General features: G+C 35.9%; 1 protein-coding gene across 1 annotated transcript; it reads left to right on the top strand.

Annotated features, from left to right (window-relative positions):
- Nucleotides 1–23,802, top strand: LOC144437450 (uncharacterized). Its single transcript, XM_078126395.1, has 6 exons — nucleotides 1–162; nucleotides 1,615–1,682; nucleotides 4,783–4,929; nucleotides 6,777–6,938; nucleotides 10,817–11,056; nucleotides 21,358–23,802. The coding sequence occupies exons 2-6, from the start codon at nucleotides 1,619–1,621 to the stop codon at nucleotides 21,804–21,806; spliced, it is 1,062 nt and encodes a 353-aa protein (XP_077982521.1). The 5' UTR covers nucleotides 1–162; nucleotides 1,615–1,618; the 3' UTR covers nucleotides 21,807–23,802.
- Nucleotides 23,803–26,740: the final 2,938 nt, after the last annotated feature.

Genomic DNA, 26,740 nt, shown 5'->3' with positions numbered 1-26,740 from the left:
GAGAAAAGAACTGTTCCGCTCCTATGAACTCCGTCGCGATTATCACACCGTCTTCAAGACATATCGAAGACATTCAAAGAAGGTGAAATAGGGATTCGATTACAGGATATCAACCTTTTCCTCCTCAGTATTATTTTGCCCGGGAAAGTCATATTATTGAAGGTAAGACATGTTTCATCTTCTTGATTCTGACCGACTGATGTTTTCCTTAATACAGTGATGATGATGATGATGATGATGATGATGATGATGATGATGATGATGATGATGAGGAGGAGGAGGAGGAGGAGGAGGAGGAGGAGGCGGAGGAGGAGGAGGAGGGTTACCACGACGACGACGACGATGATGATGATGATCGTCATCATCTTCATGATGATGACGATGATGATCATGATCATGATCATGCTCATGATAACGATGATGTTGTTGTTGTTGATGATGATGATGATGATCATCATCATCATCATGATGATGATGATGATGATGATGGTGATGGTGATTATGATAATGATGATGATGATGGGGGTGTGGATGGCAAGAGTAGTCAGGGAGGTGCCGACTGCTCTTCTTTTGAGGGTAATATATCATTTGTCGTGTATATATGTACGTCATCTATTTGCGTTGGCGAATTTTACGTAAAGAAGTAACTTAAGAAATCTTAGAAAATTGTGTAGATCACACACGAGTGCTATGGCCATTCGTGGGAACGAAAACAACCACTGCAATGTCGGTTATTTGAAGGTCGTCTATGTACTTTTAATCTCTTACCTCATTTCTCCTAACTTACTCTGATTATTAGACTCGTGATTTTATGGTCTTATTTTTTTTTTAAATAGAGTGATTTTCCAGAATCAAAATATCATATTTCTTACTTATTATACCGTTTAGTCTGATCAACTCTAATATAAATTATTCGGAGACAATTCAAGAAATAATTCGTGTAATTGTCCACCTGGGTGTTTTCACGAAACATTAATCAATAAAATTAATCAACCCACGAAAACGACATAAATTATATGTTCACTGTTTATGAATATATATGAATATCATTTGGCATCACCAGTTACGGTGCTACTGATAGAAATCAATATATGCAGAAAGCCTCAAGACGTATTTTCAGTTTCCATTATACGCATTAAGAGGTGTCGTCTGCGCAAGGTCTGGACTCCTTCATTCATTACCTATACATGTACATGTGTGCTAGTGGTTGCCAGGGCAACTCACAACTAAGCCGTATAGCATCATTTCGAGCTGAATATATTCAGATTACAAGAATCAATTTTCTGATACTTTAATTTTGTTTTCGTGGCCGCTGCCGTCTGAATATGATTTTGTGTTGGGTATTCACTGCTGTTTTCTGCCAAACTGGCTTAATTAAGTAAATGGAGTATGGGTTCTTGGTGAATGAATGAATGAATGAATGAATGAATGAATGAATGAATGAATGAATGAATGAATGAATGAATGAATGAATGAATGAATGAATGAATGAATGAAGTTGCGTCGCATCGTATTCATGGAATATCAGTATCGCGGTGATGGTGTGCACAGGAATTAAACATGCCTAGACATATACATTACATACATCATCATTTACATTGTATTTCTCTACAGGCATATGTCATCCTGGCCATTTGCGTCTGTTCTCCTGGTATGCGGTTTGCCGATTATTTTATGCCATAGTAAGTGTTACACGTTACACTTTAATTCATTCCTCGTATAGAGTCCGTTCAAGATTATTTATTCAACATATTTCATAGAAAATGTTAACACAAGCGCCAGGTATTTTAAGTTTATCAAGGACGACGGTCACATAAATCAGAGTTTACGTCGGAAAGTGTCAACACAATACTACCCAGCTGTGATAGTGACACGGTGATTAAAATTAATTGAGGAGTCAGTCTGAATTTTACAAATATATCAGAGACGACATTGACGTTGAAAAGAGTCGCTAGAGGTACTTGCTTATAAATTGATTGGCTGTCAAAGCCATCAAAAATCCAATTCTGTATCCATATATCAAAAAACTAGTGTACTGTGAACGAGGTTGCAGATTCTGTACTGATAGACTTTACCCAATAAAATGTAAAGATAGATAATAGTCATAACGTCTTCTAGATAATCATTGACTGGAAAGTTAATCTTAACGGAACAAATATTACTTGTCACATATCAGGTGATTACAAAGTGAAACAAATATTGGTTTTACGCTATGATTGTACGAGCAGCTATGACTGATGTGTTTCTTCAAACTGTTTAGAAAAGCTCTGCAGATAGTAACTCTTGTTAGCATCCACCCAGGTTGATTGACACAAGCACTGACCTACCAGTAACCAGAAGAAAAAAAATAAGTCTATACGTCAGCACAGGAAAATTGTGGGGATATGATAAAATGGAACTTTGAGGTTTAGATATCTCCTGGTAGTGATGTTTGATTTAACAAGTAGTGTAGTCAACGGATTGACCCCGAAATAGGAGGTTTGAGAGGTGTACTGCTGAGAAACTCTTTGTATATACATGCATGATGAGTGGCATGGTCTAAATGCCATATGACGGGTTCCGCAGGTTGTCTAGACATCAATCAGACTTCACCGTACGACTGTTTACTCATATGAAGCCAACTCTGTTATTTTACTCGCCGGAGCCGTCTTCAATATTGACGTGAATTTAACAACTATTTGCTTGCCCTCTTGTACAACTGACGCACCTTAAGAGATCTCTGTTATTTGGCATCTAACCTATTTGACCCAATACAGAAATATCGGTGGGTTTTGCTGCATAACCTGTGTCAGTAAAGGTTGATATCGTATATGATATGTCTAGTCTGACAGCCTTTCAATAACACATTACGATGACTAACTTAAACCGTCATAAATTGTCGGCTGCAAAATACAGGATTTTCTTCTATGCAAAGACTATGACCACAATACTGATTTTGTCAGTTATAATAACAAACATCTCTCCTCGTTACCCTCTAAACGTGACTTGATTGTAGATGTCTGGGGTACATATAAAGTATATTTAGCTTTCCGTGATTTATTGTCGCTATATTCTCATTTATTAATGACTTAAGGGCCCTCATTTGTCTAAGCCCCCAAGTAAATAAGCGTTCATGATGCCACTAGTGACGTTTTACACGTCGACACACACACAACGACGTCAGTAATACGTATTGACCGAGATTTTGTTTTGACGTATATAGATGAACCCAGTCAGGTTTTACTAGCCTCGAGTCGCGTCGATAAGTTGAAGTAAATCAGACAATCAAATTGTATGTCTGCACAAGCTTTATTTAAAATTCAGTGCACATTTGGACACAGTAATTGCTTCACGTCTCTGCAGAATCACAACGAAAAATACGTGGCTATCAACGCAATATACGGATTGAATATCGTTTTGTGTAGTGGGTGAACTAGATACAAATCAGAACTGTGAATATTCGATTTATTAGTACCCTGCCATGCTATCGTAACATGCCTTTGTAACGATTATATATATATATATATATATATATATATATATATATATATATATATATATATATATATATATATAACTCGGTGAGTATCCATCTGCTAAGATAGTACTCTATACCACAGTGGCAGAACGCAATCTAAGCCCCCAAGTAAATATTGTTATTTATTTAGCAATATATATATATATATATATATATATATATATATATATATATATATATATATATATATATATATATATATATATATATATATATATATATATATATAATCGTTACATAAGCGTGTTACGGTAGCATTGCAGGGTACTATTATATCGAATATACATAGTTTTGATTTGTATCTATATATATATATATATATATATATATATATATATATATATATATATATATATATATATATATATATATATACTTGATGATTCTCTGTTAACATGTAAAAGGCTAATCAGAATTTTTGGAAAACATTTCTTTTGTGTGCAACATTTGTTTATTGTAGAAGCCATCTAAGTTTACGATGTCATTGTGAAAAAATTGTTCAATGAATGATTTATTTTTGCTCAGTTTTATTAAACACTTACGATATAGTAAATTTAAATCATTTATCGTATTAAACTAAAATCATGCCATATATCAACAATTTTTCAGAAATATTTCTTGCATATAGTAGCCATTGAGGTTCTATTTCACACCCACTCAACCCTAACGGTCTACCTATATCTATTCATATTGTAACAGTTATTCTGATTTCACTATGAGTTGTACGTGAGCTACACTCATCTGTCTATAAATGATTAATTTGAAATGTCTGAGTCCTACACACTTAAGCTACCCCCTGACTTGATTATATTTCTACAACCCCCATCCATATTCAAGGTTTTTGTTGTTGCGTGTGTGTAAAAGATCACGTCTCAGCCACTTCAGTCTCTATCCAACAATGACGACATTTTCCATGGTATTGATTGCCATAAATACATAGCTAATAATTGAAAGAGATATCTTATGGTGTAGACATCTTGTGCATGCACGAAGCCTGTTTAAGATTTCAAAAAAACTTGAAGGTGAGAGAAGTTTCCTGTTAGACAGACGGGCTTTCTTTGAAAAGACACATTCGTCTTTTGTAAAGGGTAATAGCCTCCAGACAATGTGTATGTAAGATAAACATCATTGTTTTGTCCATGAGAAAACACAGAGATTGGTCTTTTGTAGCAGACGACATTCCAAGATAAATGACAAGCCAAAATTCGATATCTCGTGGAATGTTTACACGTCATTCATTCGATGTCACGTTTTTACATCTACAGGAGACGTTCCAGCTTGGTTTGGCCGGGATTGTAAGTCCAAATATGACTGTCTCTACCAGGGGTCCTGTCATTTTGGAATGTGTGCCTGTTATAAAGGTTATGCTGGGAGACACTGTCAGTATGCATTCAATATCAAGAAAACGAAAGGTAGCTATTATTATACAAAAGAGTCCTTACTTCACACCGATAGATTTGATATTGCGCATGCACTTTATAATCAAACGAGATATCAAATTCAGCGGGACTAGCCGCAAGGTTTTGTGATAACAACACAACACAACACAACACAACACAACACAACACAACACACAATCATTGCTTCCAAAGAGTCTGTTCTGTATTTTGTTAATGAATAGATGTAAACAGTAGCAGTACTACTACTATTACACTAGACTGTAGTATGGTAGACTTGGTGGATTGTGCATTTTTAAGTGGCCATATGGAAGATGACTCGGTATTTTTGGATTTTTTAATTTATAAAACATGGCTTCCTACTTGACATATCAATGTGAAACAACATATGTCAAGTCCTTGATTGTAACCCAATACATTGCAAACAAATTAATAAATGTGTAAAATGTTTTGTTATTGTAGTACATACAATGAAACCTTTTACGTATTTTTAAGCTTTTTGCAATGTGTTGAGTTATAAAAACATACTTGGTCAATGTTGTTTCACATTGATTCTTCAAGTAGGAAGCCATGATAAAAAATTTTTATAAATTGAAAATCTAAAATAAGTACCCTTTAAACTTTCCAAATATCTAACTTTACACTTAACATACAGACCAGACAGTGAAACACTTCCACAGTGAATGATCAATCTCTCCTATCTTTATTGTGTTAACCTTAACATCAAAATTTGTAGTCAGTCTGACAGAACTTGGTACCTCATCTCATCGAAACTACAAACTCACCCTGTAACAGCAGCATTCTAAGATTAATTGACAAAGGGAAAGTTCATGGAAATGTATGTTGATATAGTAAATTCAATGATATGCAAAGGCTCGTAAAAATATGGACCAGATTTCCTTTCAGCAGTGCAAAGTATTGTTCCATTCAATCAAATTCTATAGTTTCTAAAATAGTATGCAAATTAGGGTATTTAGTATGCAGAGAGTAGTTTTTGAGATAAATATCATACCGAATAATGTTAAAATGATAATTTGAATAATGCAAAGTAACACATACAATTTTACCAACTGTGTCATATGTCGCTTCACCAAGAACATATTTTCCAAATATTGCTTTAATAAATCAAACATTTCTCACAACATGAAGATAACACAACACATTTTAATCAGTTTGCTTTAAAGATAGCTTTCGACATAACCATGTATGTACCATCTTTCAATTCATTTGAATAACTGTGATTGAGAGAAAATGACTTCGCATGCACATGAATGGTCAGATAGACAGACAGACAGACAGACAGACAGACAGACAGACAGACAGACAGACAGACAGACAGACAGGACTAAGACAACGCTAAGACATTAGCAGGACGTACGTAGTGTAAAAACTAAGCTTGACTAGTCATGACAAAAATCTATTTTTATACGCTGTTACGATTGTTAAATTCATATATTAACCTTTAATACACTCGCATACATACAAGTAAAGCCAAATGATACTGTCGGCCATAATTTACGATGTACGGCTTCAGTTAGGTGTTTAGTCACATGCTCAATTTTCAAGCGTCTGGCCAGCTTGTGAGTGAATGTACATATGTGAACTGTTAGGTCATTTCTTTAACCAAACTGACTAAATGAAGTACTAAAGCATACATTACCGTGCTTATCAAACTGTTTCTCTCTGTCAACAATGTCTTCTTTTTTACATTATGTTTCCAATAATAACAGTTTGATATGATGTAGTATAAAAAGGTGTGTGTTAACATGAATTCGTTTTCTGATGACTGTGAAGGAGGTCTTTTTTTCCAACAAACTAGTGTATGCATTCTTACCCACTAACTTTATGCTATTGATCAACAGCGTCGACAACTACTCCGAAGGTACCCATTTCTTCTACATTATTTACAGCATTTACAGAGAACACAACACTGTATAGTAACTTCACCACTAACTTTACTGGTAACTTCACGAGCAATTCTACCGAAAATGTTACAGATGCCCTAACAACAGCAAAGACTAGAGGTAATTATTTTGTCCATGCAATCAACATTAACTGCATATGACTTGATCTCGCCAATGGTACACGAACCTTTCGTGTTTTAGTGAGTGTGTAGAGTTGGATGTTTGTACGACAAGACACTGATATATTAATTTAACAGAGGTACAATACCCTAAGTAATGTTATATGTGATGTTATGTCATGTCACGTCATGTCATGTCAATGATGTCATTTCATGTCATGCCATGTCGTGTTGTGTTTTGTTATGTTATGTTATGTTATGCTTTGTTGTTGCTATATCTTTCCAAATGTTCTGAGTTGCCTGATCGACTCAGCATGACCTAAGGGTAGTTACGTCACGTAGTATATATACCAGATCAAACTGGTTTTGAATACAAAGTAAGGACGTCTAACAGATAAATGACATGTATGTGTGTATATTATATTCCCAGGTGCATCCATCCTTACCTTAGCGAGAACATCTGATGCATTGTATCTCTTCCATCATTTGTTGTTTCGAACCTGTGCTAAAATATTTTGGGCACTCAATATAAATTATATCAGTCTATTCCAAGGTGTTTAATTTGAGAAGTAGACACAAATTTTAGAAACAGTTTTATTTTACGAGTACTATTTTCAAATGTAGATGCAATCAACATCAGCAATGTAATGATTGTTTTCTTCAATTTGACCTCTAACCCCTCATGTGTTGGAGGTTAACTAACAAAAGCCCTAATACGTCGGTGTTACAATCGTATGAAATCCACTGTGACCTTCGAAGACTACTTCTGACAGCTGGTAATCTTGTAAAGGAAATGTGATACTTAGATTCGTCTATAAATCTTCCGATATAGGAAGTGTAATAACTAGTATACAGAAGAAAGCTTTCGATCCATATTCTGCTGCTCCTTTCAGGGTTGAAACTAGTTCATGAAGTGGAAGATTTACATTATTACATTTCATACTGTACGGAAACAATTTTAACTGCTAGCCGTGTTCTTTGATACTAGTTAGTTTACATCCTCAATTTTAAATGTCAAGGCTGTTTTGGTCTTGATCTTGATATCTGTACAAATTGGCAAATGTTGCTCGCATCACCAACGCTGTGTACTTTATGTCGACTCCAAAATTTAGACGTTAGCAACTAAATGTATGTTCTTTCGGCGCAACAAAATATTAACAAATACCAAAAAACCACAAGAAAAGTCACAAAATTGCATTTACAGCACATTGGTTTATATCGTATGTTATGTAAACTACCATAGTATTTGGAAATCTTCCCTTATTTCTGATAAATTGTTCTCTTTTATTGTCACTATAATTTAATGATATAAGACACATCTAGTAAAGCATTCGATAGTGTATATTTGTCATACTCAAAGTTGTTTGAACGTTTATTTCATCTATACCATCAAACATGAGATGAGAAGCAAGGAAAGGTTAGTTCGTGTGATATGAAAACAGTACTACATTTAGGTTCGATAGACATATTAGATAACCTTTTAGGCCTGTTGTATCCAATGACAGTATTATATATCATTTTAAAGACATTCCGTGGGCGTTTTCAAACTCCCACACTCACTCCTAAACAAATATAATGCGACAAACTGCGTTTTTAATGTCACAGTGGAACTCGACATTTATAAATTCTTATTTATCATACAGCACACATTCTTCCTGTCAAGGCAAAAAACACAAATCTATGTATTTTAATTTCTATGTTTATTATTTGCATATGAAGAATTCGGGAAATTAGTTCGATAGCAAATAGATTCCTTAAATGGGTTGTGAATTTAATTATTTGAATTTCAGAAAGGGTGAACGTTTAAACTTATATTGCTACATGGCTAGTAACAACGGCGTCTATATACAGGTGTTCGCATGTTGACTTAGCGTGTGAAGACAAAGATTAACTATATGCCAGTACAATACGAATTACGTATATGAAGCAAACATGATTACTTTGTATTGGCATTTCTATGCAGCCTATCTAAATGGTTGATGAATAGCTGGCCAGTTAGCCTTATACCATGACGTTGTGAAATCTATTCGCGTGCATTTGTCACAGTGATGAGACTATAAAACCTAACGCCTCCATAAATACACAAAATATAACAAAAGCTTTCTCTCTCTCACTAGATTCTCTTGTCTGACATACATTCTCAACCGAAGAGAAGTTGCATTTTGTAATGACACTATTTTTTTAAAGATATCAAATGATTGTATGCTGATGAATTGATAATGAATTGACAAATCTGTTTTTCGATCAATTCTTCATTATTCCTATTCTGGTGTGGTTGAAGTTTACTTGATCATGAAATCAATTAAGGTGTAATATATTTCTCAAAAAGTAAAAATACACGTAAGTGTAGTTGAACATAAACAGCCGACAAGGCGACATTTAGAGAAAAACTTGCCGTAGCCTAAATATCATGAACGCCCTAAGTTTGGCCTAATGGCCAAACTCAATTCCGGGGCCACGTGAGACTGCTGGTGCTCAATAATAGGATACGCATAATTATGAGTGTCCTGAAACGTGACACAAAGGAGACTACAACCCCCCCCCCCGGGGGGGGGGGTACTCCCACCTATTGGGTATACGTATACGTGCCGCCCTTTGGGGTAGGGTTTTTCGCTCTTTGGTCTAACATGGGTACTGTCTTTTGAGAGCTAATGAGTCTAAAATGGGGTCCACATTTCACAATTTGTTTATTTTGTTAGGTCTAAAATGGGGTCCTGGAAGGATCTTCGACGAGTTCAGGATTCCCCCCTTCTAATTCACTGGTTAAGATAGTATGCACACCCCCATGAAACGCTTGGTTCTAGATATCGCCCCATAATGCATTATTACGTTAACTGCGCATGCGCGAATGTTGAACGGTCTAAAACGGGGTATTGGTTTTGGGTCTAAAATGGGGTCTGGGGTTGACAGCATTGGCCACACACCCCTACCAGATCTGGCCAGTGGTACCCCCCCCTCCCGGGACTACAACTTGAATCACGTCCCAAGATAGACCATGGAGAGTCTCTCTAACGTCTATGTCTAGACTTACGAGACAGTATATGTTGTCTTTACACCTTGGTGAACGATCGCAACAAAAGATACTAGTGATTGGCGACATGTACAAACTGCGTCATGTCAGAACTCCAGGGTGCGGAGTCAAATATGTTCTGTATCACAAATTCAAACACAGTCATTGGAAATTCATTACAACGGTATACATATATCGTCGACAACTGCTTAGAAATATATAGTAGGAAGGGAACCGCCATGATATAGCGTGTATATGTGTGCCACAAGAGTGAATTCTTTGATTTACTGAGATACTTGCCGTAGATATAAAAACCACTTTAGAAAGCGAACTTCAAACAAAGAATTTGCATACAAGAAAATGAACCATGGCCTACAAGCAGTGGTTATATTAGATTTTCAATCAGGGCAACCCTCTTGTATGAATTTTGATACATTTAGTCTATTCGTTGACTGGACGTGACTTGAAATAACAACTACATATCGAAGCTTTTCTATGCCAATTCCTTAAATACCTTCAACGGTCTAGAAGTGAAGACGTTTGAGTAATCTAAGGACCACATCGTCGCTTTCACAACGATACAATTTTGCTTATGAATTAGGTGAAATATAGGTACGTACTGGGATAATATATATAATAATTATATATATATATATATATATATATATATATATATATATATATATATATATATATTGATAAATGGATGGATTGGTTGGTTGGTTGGTTGGTTGGTTGGTTGGTTGGTTGGGGGTTAAATTATTATAACATAACAGATAGTCGTTTGATCACATAACGTTTCCCTTTCTTGAATAGGTCTCTAAAAACTAGCTTTACCGACCGATCACTTGTAATTATCTTAATTACAGATACAAGGCCGCGTCAAAAAGTTACTAAGACAACTGGCATTGTACATGGCGAAGACTCGTTTGAAAATACCGCCAACACCTATAGATTCCGAACTGTTATGGTAGCTGTTGTTGTCGTTATCATCTTGTCCATATGTACAAGTTGTATACGATTCGCCATGAGAAACCGACGTCGGAATCGTCAAAATCGTGAACAGACTCATGAACACCCACTGGTACAACTCAAACCCAAACCTGAACGTGAGTACTTTTAGATGTTATTCACATTGGAGAAATATTAGGGTTTTTGTTCTTCGTCCAGTCAAGGAAAATACGAGTGACCCAAGGGGGCTTTGTCACTACTCGTCTAGCGACTCGTAGTGTTAACCGTTAGGTAAAGAGTATTTTCCGGCTGAATAAAGAAAAATATTGGAGAATAGCATAATTATACCAGCGCTAGTAATATCAAAGAAAAAACGGGGAAAGTAATAGTAAATTTGAACGTTTTGTCTCGTATTTCGAACACAGCAGAACCAGTGATATAGACACGCGTTGTCGTGACTTACAGGCGCGTTGTCGTGATGTAACGACCAGAGTATATATTCCATATTTTTATGCTCATGCATGGTATAAATGTCATGCATTAATTGTTTCATCAATTATTTATATACATTCGCTCTATATAGCATAACCTAAGCTGTAATATATAATATTGGATTTTCTGAATGACGGAACCCTTCAAGGTGGTTATTTCGTATTTCCATCTACATCGCTTTTGCTATTTTAATAGTGCTATACGCAAAAACACTTTACTGAATAGTTAGCCTCGTGATACAATGGTAAGCAATGGTTCATTGTTGAAATCCCCTTGCGTTTTGGACACATCGTCTCATTACTGATACCGTAATTTTCAACTTTTATGTCAAGGAACATACTACTCTATTTTAATGAGGTGTACGTCTCGTTTCATGTTTCATGATATCAGATACACACAGTGTGATGACAGTGTTCTCTCGGCCAGACCATAGCAGCATTTATTTGGGGGGAGGGGGTGGCAATAAACTGAAATGTCAAAGTGTGCTGCTGTAACATCACATGGAGTCACATTCAGTAATCTATAGTTGTTAACGTTCAAAGGTCACTGCGCATGTCTAGATGAAGTGTTTTATGTCTGCTGACAAACACGTTACTTCACATCGCGATCATAACAAGCGACGATCATTGCGTAGAACTTGGCTTATTTGCATGAAGAAACTCTTTCACAATTGATCATTTTTACATTGTACTTGCCTATGTTGGAGATTTTGTCATACATACATGCAGACAGACAGACAGACAGACAAACAGACAGACATGCATACATACATACATACATACATACATACATACATACATACATACATACATACATATATACATACACCATACATACACAGACAGACAGACAGACAGACAGACAGACAGACAGACAGACAGACGTAAGGTATATGTATATATGTATGTATGATGGATGGATGGATGGATGGATGTATGTACGTGTGTATGTATGTATGTATGTATGTATGTATGTATGTATGTATGTATGTATGTATGTGTACGTATGTACGTACGTACGTACATACATACATACATACATACATACATACATACATACATACATACATACATACATACATACACATATACCTTATACGAAAGCAAAGAAATTTTCACACAGCTTTACTCTCATTTCATCCCAGAAACAAAACAAACTAACGAACGAAGGAACGAACTAGTATTTAACAAACTAACTAACCAACTAAATAGGTTATGTCCAGACACGCACTGGTAATAGCAGGTTCAGTAGTAGCGCAAGCAGGTTCAGTAGTAGTGTAAGCAGCAGTATACGTAGTAGTCGCGTGGTGGTGGTGTTACATTAAAGTTGTTGACGTGATGATGGTTATGGTAGTAGTGGTGGTGATTGTTGGCTGGTTGGTTCGTTAGTTGGTTAATTAGGGTGACTGTGTTAATTCATATTGTACAATCACATTTGCCCAGGATGCGTTCACCATTTGCCCCATCAGACTATATATAAATTATCGTACATAGCTATTACAATGTCTCCTCCACATCCTGACGCGAGTCTATAGGGACCCGTCCTCGATTTCGTGGGATAAACCAAATGTAATTTGCTATGTTTGCTATAGTTTGGAGCCAATTTGACGGAATAATGTAACTTTTACAACACAGACAGACATTGTTATTGATTCATGAAAGCTGTATAGCTTATTGGGTAAATTAAAACCATTTACTATTTCAATTACTGTTATAAAAACACTCTAATGATTTCAACATGATTGTTTCTTTCAAATAGCCAATGGGGATAATAAAATGTATACACTGTTTCCCTGGCTTTAAATCGATTATGTGCAGTTCTCTTAAAATTTCATCTGAGAGGAAATCAATACATGTGCATGTAAGCTAAACCGGACGAGGTAAATATTGATATTTCCTGATATTCTTGCAACATTGAACGTGTCTGTCTTGACTCGGATGTAATTTAACCTGACACATATACTGTTTGCAATGGTTATTAATATCCTATATTGCCTGCGTGCTATATCCTTCTAATATAATAACAAATGCAAATTTGGCATAAACGTGATTTAACATCTCTATTGTAAACTTGAATATATATTTTTGTGAGAGATACTGGCAGGAAAGTGAAAGTTGAAACTCTTCTTGATACTTTGCTCATGCAATTCATTCTCAATTCAAATCAAGAAGAAACAATTTAGGGTTTCTGTACAAATGTTTGAAATAGCAACTGAACTTTTATCAGAATTAAGCAATTTTAGAATCCAATATGGTTTCCTTGAACACAAGATGGTGAACCTTACAATTTCTTAAATTGTTTCAAAAAAAGACCAGAAGCAAGCTTCCATATGAGAAGGTTTCGAGAGATTTTAAAAACTTTGATTGTAGGTGCAATTTGTCCCCGATGAGGTGCATTCTACTTTAAATTCGTATATTTTTTTGTACCCAACAAAAGAAAATGATAACAATTCTATAAATACAAAAGAAAAAGTTAAATCCAAATATCAATTTTCAAACGCAACATTGCGCATGCGTTTTATTTCTTTAGATTTTACTAGAATTTGACATTTAAAAAATGTCGATGACTACAAGAACCCTTCTCCTAGCAGCAGACATGATCGAATAACACTTTGCCCGTGCATGATTTGCATACTTGCCTGGCGCCTGATTGGTCATACAACAAACTGTGTAAATTACACTGATCGGTTGAAGAGCAAATTGTGTAACCTTACTCTAGTCTATACAATCATGTAGGCAGTTAGAAACATTGTGAATAATGTGTCGGACTCGATAACGAAAGAGTCCGTTGACGTAAGGGATTGATGTATTCCAGTATTCCTTTTCATATGTTATGGACATGTTTGTATACGTGTATTTAGTGGCTTGAATCTACTAAATTCTGGTCAACATATATTTGCAGTATCCCAGTGAACATAAATCGATATATCGACTTTTGAGTGTCACTTGGCCACTGGTTTGCTCCCGGGCTCCTCTTGTATCTCCCGGGAAGTAATTAGCAGGGCCGGCTACAACTGTATTTTAGTCTCAATTTCTGACACACTAGACGGTGTGTGATTGTAGCGGCTGTGCAATTAGACAGTATATGCACGAACCTTGGGCATGAACCTCGTGCTCTAGATCTGCCTGCTGATTGAAATTGTGCGAGTAACTAAGCTCTTAGCAACACATCGAATATGTAGTGACGTAAGTGTCCGTTTTCAGCTTGCAGTACATTTGTGGAGTAAAACTGATTCAATGAGAACACAGGCTATCGTAAACACTTCTTGAAGGACACTTAGAATGTCTTGTTGAAACCTTACATAACCTTGATAATTCCAATTACATCTCCGGAGTGACAAAGATAAACACTCATCCTTCACTCTACATCTTATATCGAATACCGTACTTTGTTTGGAATAATCGTACTCGACAGAGTACGTGTATTTGCGAAGACGATTTCAAGTCAAAGAAAAAATAAATTGCATTTGGTTAGGTATCAAATATTCATAATCCAAACACGCCAAACGAGGCAATATAAATGATATATGATACGCCTTCGTAGAAACCCTTTTAGTAGTGTTACGATTCAGTTCTTGGGAAAGGTTATTCCCGAAACGTCGGCTATTTTCTACTCTATTGGACCAATGACATTTTATCTTAACAAGTTTTTTTTCTATTTGATAATCAAATATAGTGCTACATCATTCACATGACGTTATTCTGACATCATAATCTGTCAATATCACTAAATATGTCTCTTGGAAGTTATCAAGCCATATGTTGATGATTATCATATTAATGGCAATTATTTAATACAAGGTAAAATCCCTTTTGTGCCATCTATATGTAATCTTTGCTGCCCCTCTAGGCATAATTAATTATTCACAATACTACACAGCTTGTACATAGCGTATATCATGCAAATTTGACATCAGCATTGTGAGGTTTTTTAAGGTTTCAGATCTTTATACCTTTCACAAGGAGTGGTATTCCGTGGGAAAATTGTGGTTTTATATTGCAATATCTCACTAGGACAGGGATAATTAGTGTGAATTCAATGTTTGCGTAGATTGCGCTTGCACTGATAGCTTTGTGGCCGTAATAATTCAATTGATAAAAAATTACAGTGATTATGCCCGAAACGTTTCTAGGTTACGGTCATTGCTTAAATCTATCTGAACATTTCTACCTTTAAATTCGGTTCTGCAACTTTAATGTTCATGACATTGACCGAGCTGACAAAGTGTACAAGTCTTATGACTGTAAATCTCGTAGTTCCACGATCTTGTAATAAGTTGAATGACAGGGCTTTTGCCGTCTAGCTCTGTGGTTCGAGACGGTGGAATTCCTTTCCAGAAGATTTGAAATGTTTCGACGAACTGGATCAATTTAAAAGAAGACGTACCTTGTTAAATTGTCTTACAACTTGTAACAGTTCATTGTACCCTTATATGTGTTTTATTTTGGAAATTGTTTTAATTTACTAATTTTTTTCTTATGGTGTGTATTAATTGGTGTTTGTTTGGTATATTTTTTTAAGTATGCGCTTTTCAATAAGCGCAATAGTTATGAAATAAATGTTAAATGTATCTGTATATGTTGATGTCTGTTACGTCACGTGTTTGTATTATCACCTTTCATTGCCAATTGCAAAACTGTATATTTCTTCCTCCTTTATTGATATGCTTGCGGAAGTCACGAATCAGTTATTACTAGGAGTAGTGTCAAAACCTCTCATAATATCATGACTATATTGCAGTATATTCTAAACCGATTTACCACGCGTAAGATTATCGCTTTTTTTGTAATTACATATGAAACATTATAATAGTGCCTGCAAACGTAGAATGGGATTAACGATTACATTATACAGTTCAGATCATTAGATTGTCAAACTCAAATATTCTCATTAATTTCTTATTCAGTGTTTCATTTCCAAATGAGCTCATGTCTCTCTGTAGATATTCAAGCTAAATTTTGGGTCTATCGTTAGCCGGAAGATTTTTAGCTAAATATCCCGATCTGAAGGCGTAAACAGCCATATACGGCCTGGGACATTTTCATTTCATACATGCAAGTGAACGTTTTACTAGTACATAATTGGAAATGTGTACATTTATTTTTATAATGTGGTTTTCATCTGGTTGAATTGCAAAACCATGTGACTTATAAACAGAATGCAAGTTTATTTCTTCTCATGTAGTTATTACCCATAAAAAAGGTAATGTAATCTTCACTTTCCCAGTACTCCGTTTCGTCATCTGATGTTCCTATTTCTTATTCATTGTAAGTAGTCCTCAGAAATTAGTGAAGTCGTACTGGCGGCATAGCAGCAGTGGGAAGTTAACATAAAATATATAGAGTTTTTAAGAACAAAATATTTTGCATTTAAACACGCGATGTTATTGACTGGATATTCCCTTTGAATGCGTCCAAATCTACACTGACTCTGATGTGGTTAGGCAGAGTGTTCCATAGCCTGATGGTGTTTGGAAAGAAGGATTTCTGATGAAACGCTAGTCAAGCATGAGGTACCATGTAGCTATGTTTTGTTGTCCTGGATGGTGACCTTATCGTTCCTGTCTGAACAAAGGCACTTTCATGCACATGTCGAGACAAGCAATAAACCAACATTTAACACAGAGAGACCGCCTAAAGTTAGTTATCACCAAATACAATCACGTTTGATTAGCTGCGGGGAAAATGTTCTCCCAACCGCGTGATTTCAACGTCATTATTTCAGATGAACATTTCATGGGTATGTGCGTCCAGGTTACATGTAGTGTATGGGTCAATGCTTTCAGTCATACCTATTATCTGTTGTATCGTTGAAGCGTCGACACACACACACACACACACACACACACACACACACACACACACACACACACACACACACACACACACATACATACATACATACATACATACATACAAACCCACAAACACACACATACATACATACATACATACATACATACATACATACATACATACCCACGCATGCACACGTGCGCACACACACACGTATTTACGTATACGTACGTACGTACGTGATGTTACGAATACTATTGTGGCATCTTGATTCAATTCAGTAAAATATGGCGACTAACATATTCCTTCGATAACTGTACGTAACACATGAATGCGTACATACTTGATGCATAATGTGTCATCATCGGGTATTGCCATCGATCAGTCAAACAGTCGCTGTAAGAAATTGTTACCCTTCATTGCTTCTATTAAATAATATACGGGATGTACATTAATCTTCTCTTTGACATAGCATAGGTGATATCACCAGCTACACACATATACTCACATTGTAAATTTCTTACAAACACGTCAAAACTGACATATACACATGACAACAATATCTGAGTAATGGCAATTGAGATCACAAGGATATCTGGTCAATGAGCACAGATGTTGTAGGTCAGGCGTGAATATCTCAAATCTGTGACGTCATTGTCAGCTCCATCGACGTCTTATTAGCACTTACACACAAAACTCAAGAAAAGGGGAAAAATAAAACTTGGAGAATTACGCAGACATTGTTAGAAACCACAAATAAATAAATTATTGTGGTAGCCACAGACAAATACAATAGTCGGGGGTAGTGTGGGTAAACATCCGTTTGTTAAGACGTGTAGGTTGTAGTTTTTTGTTTACTGATGTCTATCACAACCATCAGCGATGCATTTTCTTCACAACATTGTTGAGTTTTAGTCAAAATGTTGACTACACTCTTCATAGCCTGAATGCTAAACCATTCTCACTATGACGTCACAAAATGGCGTGGTCTAAGTGGGACCGGAAATACCCGAAAAAGCTCTCGAAGTAAATATCCGACGGGAACTGACTTTAAAAAAAAGGTCATTCGTCGCCACATTTGTTTCTTGAGTATTGCTAATAATGTAAGTCATCCACTCCATGGCATGATTTTAGAAAAATGATGAACATGAAATTTGTTTCTTTTGATTTCAGTAAAATAGCACATTAATGTATATATCTTATATATTACTATTAATATTAATACCTTGTTACCTTACATAATATCTTTGTTATGAAGGAACTGTGACATCTCAACATAAAATTATAGTACTCGAAAATCCATTACTTTGAAAGTGTTTTAATAGATAATTGATATGGTCTGTCTCTCTATCACTTGGACATAAATGTTGTCAATGCCAATTGACCAAATTTGTTATTGACAACATTTTACAGTAATTTGCATAAATTAAACAACTGCCATGTGACATTATTTTCAACTTTGAGGCTACCTAATTAGCCTGGCCATTCCCCTGAATAAATATAAGGTCCTGAATGTAATGAGGTCATCTCATCCCTAATTTATATTATGGCTAACCCCCTCCCCCATACCACCCACCCAGCCCCGCCACCCACCTGACTGATAAACGTTACTGGGCTTCCGCGTTCACACGTCGACTGTGTTGCAGTCATTCACTCGGGTTATCACTTCATACAAAAGGACAGTTGTGTTTCGTAAAATATTTAAACAAAAGGTTTTTTTTTTGAATTTCCCAGTGACTTAAGAAAGTCTATTTTTCGTACTCGTCTTACATGACATATTGATGTGTATTGGAAAATCATGATGGAAAAGGTTTGAAGTTGTAGTATTGTTCTGTGAAAACTTAATTGTAGTTGAATTTTTTATTTCTCCTTCTATCATTTACAAGTAGAACAGGTAAAATGTATATGTTGTTATAAACGTCAATAATTTCACAGTCTGTGAATGAGGTCGATGGATTATCGAGTAAGGGCAGCGTACAAAATCCGATGATACTCATTAAAACAATTGAAGCTGCAAATTCGAATCTATAGAGCCTATCAGATGTATGCGAGAATGGGCCTCGTAATCAGAACTGTTGTAACCTGTCCACATCACTACCTGTGATTTTACTTCGCTTCCCTTCTGACTGACCACATAGGCCTGTAATGCTGTCAGCTAAACCTATTACTTCAATGGCCATTATCAGCATGCATGTTTATGTATATGTATGTATGTATGTATGTATGTATGTATGTATGTATGTATGTATGTATGTATGTATGTGTGTACTTAATATTAGAATATATGTAAATTATGTGTTCACCTGTCAAATGTATTCAAGATGTTCATCTGAATAATGGCTACCTACTGACGTCATTTGAATTCAAATAACGATATTTACAAATAAAAGGAAATATTCATCATGTGCATATCATTATTTGATATTCGAATACTGTATGTCCATGATAAGTATATCCATGATCGTAAAAACTTAACATATTCGAGTACTGTATATATGTATTATCAGACAAGAAAAAGAGCATGATATTTATATTGGAGTTCATTATACTGTGAATAAGTTATATCAGTTGGCCATTATATGTCATTAAATTGCCCTATTTACAGCTCTATGTTAAGAAGTGCGTTGAACCCAGGACTGAGTGAATAATGGCATATCATATTCATTTGGATAAAAGCTGAGTAGACGAACTTCCAGACACTTTATGCATGTAATATGTATGAAGTAGTCAGTCGGAGTTTTAATGTCTTCGGGTGTTTTGTACAACAAGCCATCTGTACTTTATTAGATTACTCGGAGAAAATTGAAAGAAATAGTATCTTGCAATTCGTTGATGCCATCCGTTATCAGTGCTAGTCTGTTGAATTTTAATGAGCTGTATGCAAATGTACAGAACCGTGTAATCACATTTCATCGCTAATCCTCAAAGCTAACCAGTTTGTATTTGTTTCCTAGGTTTTAATGTATTGCGAGGTTTCGTTTATCATTTGCTCGTTGTTTTGCAAAACGTAAAACACACACACACACACACACACACACACACACTCATATATATACTAGTAGCAATTTTTATCATCGAATAAAAACAGAATTTTCCACCCACAGTATTGCCATAATGTTTTGCTACATGGAATGCAAACAACCTCGATGTCTCTCAATGGTAACTTATCTCAGATATATCCACCATTCCAATCTAGCTAGTGCACATTTCTAATACCGAATTTGTGAAATCTTAGCCGTAAATTGATAATTACATCACTATAATCTTCAGCTATGTATAGAGCTAAAGTTCAGAAGACATTAAACAATTAGATGACGAAGAATGACATCATAACATTAGAATACATGTTGGCAGTATTTTTTTTATTGTGACTGGTGGGCTGGTCAGTTTTATATTAAATAAATAATCTATTCCTAGTATATTTATGATACCTTCTAACAAAGAAACATAGATTTCATTATTTCTATTGATACCAAAAATTACAGTGAGCGCACATGGTTGTACACCGGAGCTACTTTCTCGACGAAGACTCTGTTGCCACTACAAGAAATATTCATGTCTATCTTTTTGCTGTATTTGTGGGGTTTTTTCCACGGAGGCTACTAATGATACGTTCATACGTTGATATGAATTGTTTCCATTGACATGGTATATACTTACTAGACAGTTTAGTTCTTTTAGTAGTCCAACGATGTAAGTTATTTCAATTGAAAGATTTGTTCACACTTGGTAACTACACGTAAGCCCAGCCAAAGTCTTTTTTTTGAATGGGGAAGTCGATAACATCGTTATCATTTTGATGAGTTTGTGTCAATTTGGGTTTTGCTTTATTGGATCAACCCTTTTAATATCGTATTATTTAGTGTCAAATTTGTATATTTGGCATACAATATTTCAGTCTAAAAAAATAATATCGTTCATGTTAAAGAACGACATGAGTTGTGCGAGAGGGCGCTGTGTAGTCTTCGATTTCTTCTCGTGGAACCCGACGTGTAGTAAATGTACAAGTCAAACATGTGAAGTATTAATCCTGACATAACCGCTATTAATTGGAGAATAAGGTCTGTTTTATGCACTGTACTGTAGCAGATCTGCTGTGCAATAATTACTTATAATAACATTAGTGTCCCATGCTCCGTGTGCTAAACGACTATATTGTATCGTTTATCTAGATTTTGAATACAGACCTACTTGGTATAAACCGTTTGACCATCAACACATTCCCGATGCCTTTGAAGCGTACAGGTGTTCTGGTCATGGAACGGACTCAGATATCAAGGAACACTTCTATGACGAATTAGAGCTGACTCTCACACCGCCCGAGGAACGACCCGTACCCGGACCGTCGACGTCGTCTTTTCACATGAAGGGCGCCACATCGCTGAGACACAGTCCGATCGAGAATGGTGCCATAGGGGGCGTTGTTTATGATAGCTACGTTCTGTCTGACGTTCACAAGATCCCCATTTCACCGGAGGAGTCTGTCAAAAATGTCATCACGTCACAGCGCGACCTCAGAAGAATGAGCCCGTCTGTTTCTTCAATTCGGAACGACTCTCGGAAAAGTGTGTCGTGCTCTGATTTGTCAGATGATTCCGACAGTGACGATTCGAGTCCTTAATACCCACACCAATCGCTGCTACTATGCGACATTTTCCTTATTTGAATAGTGAATCGATGTTAATGTTGCCCGTTTAAATTGCTAGTTTTGCAATAATTTAAGATGTGATTGCTCTAGAGTTTGCACGTAGCTAAGAAAGTGAACAATAACAGTTTAAGAAGTCACTTCGTTTACAGAACAAAGCTTATTAGTTATTTGCTGATTCATATTATACTGTAACAGTAATTCGTTTAACTAGACATAATTCAAAGGCATTTATGCTAGCTGTAGTTTCCTGTGTAAAAGATGCAATATATTATATTTTCCGTTGGAATAGACATATATATTATAGTTTCCATTTCCGTATCCATGGAAATGTGATTTTTTTTCTCCATTTATGATCTGAAGAAACGTGATAGTGTTGCAAGGCTTAGAATTATACGGGAAGTGACCCAATGGTTCTATCACAGCACTCCAGCACTCACATTCTCATACTTTCGTAACGGGGTTGACTCAAGAGTCGGAAATTACTCGCGACTGAGAAGTGATTTCAGCTTGCCAGAATCACCTACCCGAGTGATTGCTGGATGTTTTAATTCACATTTTTTATATCATTTGAATAAAATGGCGTTTACGCAAAGACTTAAACAATAGAAAATCATGCCATACAATCACGTCATCTTTAAAGTTGTTGACAATATTATGTTTGTAAATCATAGGATTTTCAGCTGACATCCTGTTTGCCCAGTATCGCAATCGCAAGTCTATTCTGTGACCTATGGTCTATAATGCCAAAATGTAGAATTTATTCCCAAAATTCCGAAATACCATACTTTTGGATCGTAACAATAGTTCCACTATATAAAGATAACTGCAACCCGTGTTTTGATTGGTTGAATATAAAGTAAAGTCAACCCATGTTAGGCATGGCCCATAGACCAGCGAGAATACCCCTGATATTGCAATACGATCGTTAATATAGCTTTTGTAGAATTACTATTCCAATGCCATATGACCAGTGCGGGTGGGGGTGGGGGTGGGGGAGGGGAGGTAATTGTAGTCATTATCATATGGTCCGCTTCATGGAATGACCAACTGACTGTATGTATTCAAGAAACAATAATTTGTATCAAGTTGTGACAAAATGTCAAAACTGATTGAATTTACAATTAGTGGAGTCCGTCAATTGCTGATTGATAGTACTAACTGACGTATTCTAGCCTTGTTATGATGTTAGTGTGATTTTAGTGTGACCGGAGTTCTGGATATTTTGTGATGTTATAAGTCAATGTACCTTAACAAATTAATCTGGAATGAAACAGGAAAACGACACAATTGTACGTGTTTCACACACCATGATGACGGTGTGATGCCTAAAGATATGTATGTATTGACGCTGAGGCTACGCAGGGAGTTTGGTGAGCTTCAACGTTGGCGGCGTCAGATACGAAATGTAATAAATATGGTATAGTCACAGTGACGTCAGGATTAGTATTATTAACAGAGTACAAATTGGTCTGTCATTTTCTGGGAAAGAAATGGAGAAATGTCATGTCATGTTTTTGTTCGCCATGTTGTAATGTCCTCTTGTGTTAGGATGCACTCCGTTCAAGTGTCTATCCTAGTCATGTGCCGTGAACGTGTACCTTTAGATCACGTGCCGTTTAAGTGTACCCTTAGATCACGTGCCATGTATGTGCACCTTTACTTCACGTGCCGTGTATGTGTACATTTAGATCACGTGTCATGTAGGTGTACGTTTAGATCACGTGGCAGAAGTGAACCATACATTAGTTTAGTTAAACTCAAAAAGAAAAAAAAAGGAGGAACATTTAAAAATAATTCTACGTTGAATGTCCAACGTGTGAACATTGTATTATACTGATGTCATTGTCTTCCAAATAACAGTGTTTTGAAAATGATATGGATGCCTTGATATGTGTAACGTACGGGTGCACGCGTATTTTTATCATGTTTTCAATGTAGAAATCTTTGACGTCAATATTTTTGTACAGAGAATTCTTGTATTGGCAATGTCATCAAAAGTGTACAATAAAGTATTTTGTCGTCAATTTATATGCGCCTGAGTCATTCCTACATTTTCATACAAAATGTACATCATTGAAAAATGCAACTTTCAAGTGTGTATACAGTCAGTCTCTCTCTCTCTCTCTCTCTCTCTCTCTCTCTCTCTCTCTCTCTCTCTCTCTCTCTCTCTCTCTCTCTCTCTCTCTCTCTCTCTCTCTCTCTCTCTCGCTTTTTTTTGTGAGAACGGAGAGGAAACAGCAGTAAACCGTCGAAAAACATTATCCAGTAGCAAATGCCAGTATCCGGACTAAACAAACTACGGTCGTCCGTGGCTCAACAGAAAGTGACCTGGCCCTGCAAGAATTTAGCAAAGTCAAAACGCTCCCTAATCTCGCTGAATGTTCACCGAATAAGCTTAGTGTTTAGATCGTAGTCGAGTGGGTCAATGTCAGGCATTTCTACAGAGCGAGCTCAGAATCGACGCCCACCACGTGCACCGACAACGACCATATTTTCCGTGAGAGAGAAAACACACTGTGCCAGCATGCCCTAACTTGATTGGCCAATCCCGGTTACATGACCATTGCGTAATAACTGAGCAACCATTTGGGTTATCCCAAATGACATAACCTCAATACTAGTCAGTTTTACAGTCAGATAGTTAGCCTGCAGTCAGCACAGTAGGGAGTCATACAAAGCAAACAAAGATAAGCAGTCGTTTGGTTTTGAATGCCTCATTTGCATACAAGTCAGTGTTTTTTTCAAACTCTAATAACATTTCACGGTGAATTTACAGAAACGTAATTTTTTCACAAGATTGTCAAGGACATTCAGAGGGTTCCATTGATGTATTTTTTGTGTGATATTACAATAAAGTAACTGGGTTCTTGTCGATTCAAAAAATCCTGTATGGTTACACCACCATGATCTCCAAACAATGTATTACTTTTTAGTGTTTCCATGTACTCCACTATTTCAAACTACCCATATAGTTAGAGGAACACTTCAACTACATTACCTATGAATGTCAATCCATTTAAGTTTGCGTGAGGGCCAAGTCCAACCTTTTTAGGTAGCAGTGCAGAGAGGTCACACTGTATCAATGAGTTTTCAGTGGTGGTGGGTGTTACGTAACAGCCACATTGGGGTCATCTCTGGTCATTTACTAAGGATTCTATTCTACTGCACACTTTTCTTACAGCTGATACTACATCTACAGTCAATATCATTTGTCCATGGTCGAGTTGTAGTTTCCCTTTTTTATATTATACAATTTCAACAGTTTTATCAACAATCTGTATAGGAATCAGGAGGGGTAAATGAGAAACTCACACTTAGTCAGTGTTGTGCATGTTTTTCTTCAATCCTTTACACAGTAATATATCATGGGACAAATGTTTGCGCATACTTCCACTTCACATAGTATAGCTGTATTTTGTTCTGTTTGACATAATATTTAACTTAAAAGGGGACTACTAAAGTGACCATAATAGGTGAGAATGGGGTTTGTAACAAGGATTTTGAAAGTATCAAAAAGTGTGTAATGGTACAATGATTAATAGTTGTTTCTCCATCGTTTAATTTCATGTCATTTATTGAGTTACAATCTTGAACTTGGTATGTTTTTACACGTTATTTTGACTTTTTCCAAACATTTCATTCCAAGCTGAGCTAAAGTAAAAAGACATGCAACTCCAAAGCAGAATGCATACACAAGTATATCACATAAGGAAATACACATGTTTTACTTATAAACACTTGTTTATTTTTTAAATATATATTTTTAAAATCAATATTTACATATTATATAATCTCTAACTGCTCTTCATCACTATCTATGTTCATTTCTTCCAACACATTCTCTGGCCAATCCAATGAGAATGGGGTTTGTAACAAGGATTTTGAAAGTATCAAAATCTGAGAAAATGTCTGAGTATATATTTCCTTGTGGCCAATCTTGAAAACTTTAATAATCTTACGATTTGCTTTACCCATCTTCGTGATTGGTACAATAGTACCATTGAAATAGAAAAACTTGCCATGTTTCACTATAAAAAAACATAAACATATTACAAGTTACACACAAGGTTGAAATTTTGTTTTGAGAAATAATACTATTAAACTGCAACCACTTGTAATTGTATCAGAACAATGGCAAATAGCAAACCCATATTAATAATCATATAACTTCTACCTTCTTTAATGCATTTTTTGTTGTTTGTAATGTTAAACTTTGTATGGTTTTGTTTTATTTGGATTTTGTTATGTATGTGATCGAGTGTATCACCCCAAAAAAGTTTTAAAATAAATGAAATAATCACAATTAAATAATAATATATAATAATGATGATGATAATAGACCTCAGCATTTCAGTCATTAATACACAATACAATAGCTCCCTTATTCTAATATACACAAGTACATTTAAACCCACTTTCACTTGAATTTTTCATTTACACTTACGTATAATCGCAACCTATAAAGTATTAGTTAGGTTTACATGTACAGCCTGGAATGTCAAAGTTACACGACATGAACAGCAACTGTTGGATATCCAATGTACATGCTTCTCTTTTTCTAAAACAAAACTACAATAGTTACAAATGTCCTAATACGAACAGCAAGAAAGAAATGTTTGAACATTGACCACTGCATTGAGTTTTCAAATAATTATGTACATTGGAGCTAATACATCCATGGTACAACGTAACACTGGATTTTACCGTGTGCTTTCGAGTCATGCCAGGCTTTGAAAACCAGAACACCATTCGTTTCGTACTGATACAAAAAATCCACACCGATCACAGTTATTGTTACTCCACTTATAAATGCAATCTCACTTTTACCCGTCACTTACCAGTTTCACGGGAAGAGCTGTGTAATTTTCGGTTGACCCGTCCGTCTGCCTTTCAAGATCGCTCGGACT

The sequence above is a fragment of the Glandiceps talaboti genome, chromosome 1 (assembly GCF_964340395.1).
Source record: "Glandiceps talaboti chromosome 1, keGlaTala1.1, whole genome shotgun sequence".
Taxonomy (NCBI): domain Eukaryota; kingdom Metazoa; phylum Hemichordata; class Enteropneusta; family Spengelidae; genus Glandiceps; species Glandiceps talaboti.
The sequence above is the reverse complement of the archived record's forward strand: the minus strand, read 5'-3'. Positions and strand labels throughout refer to the sequence as shown.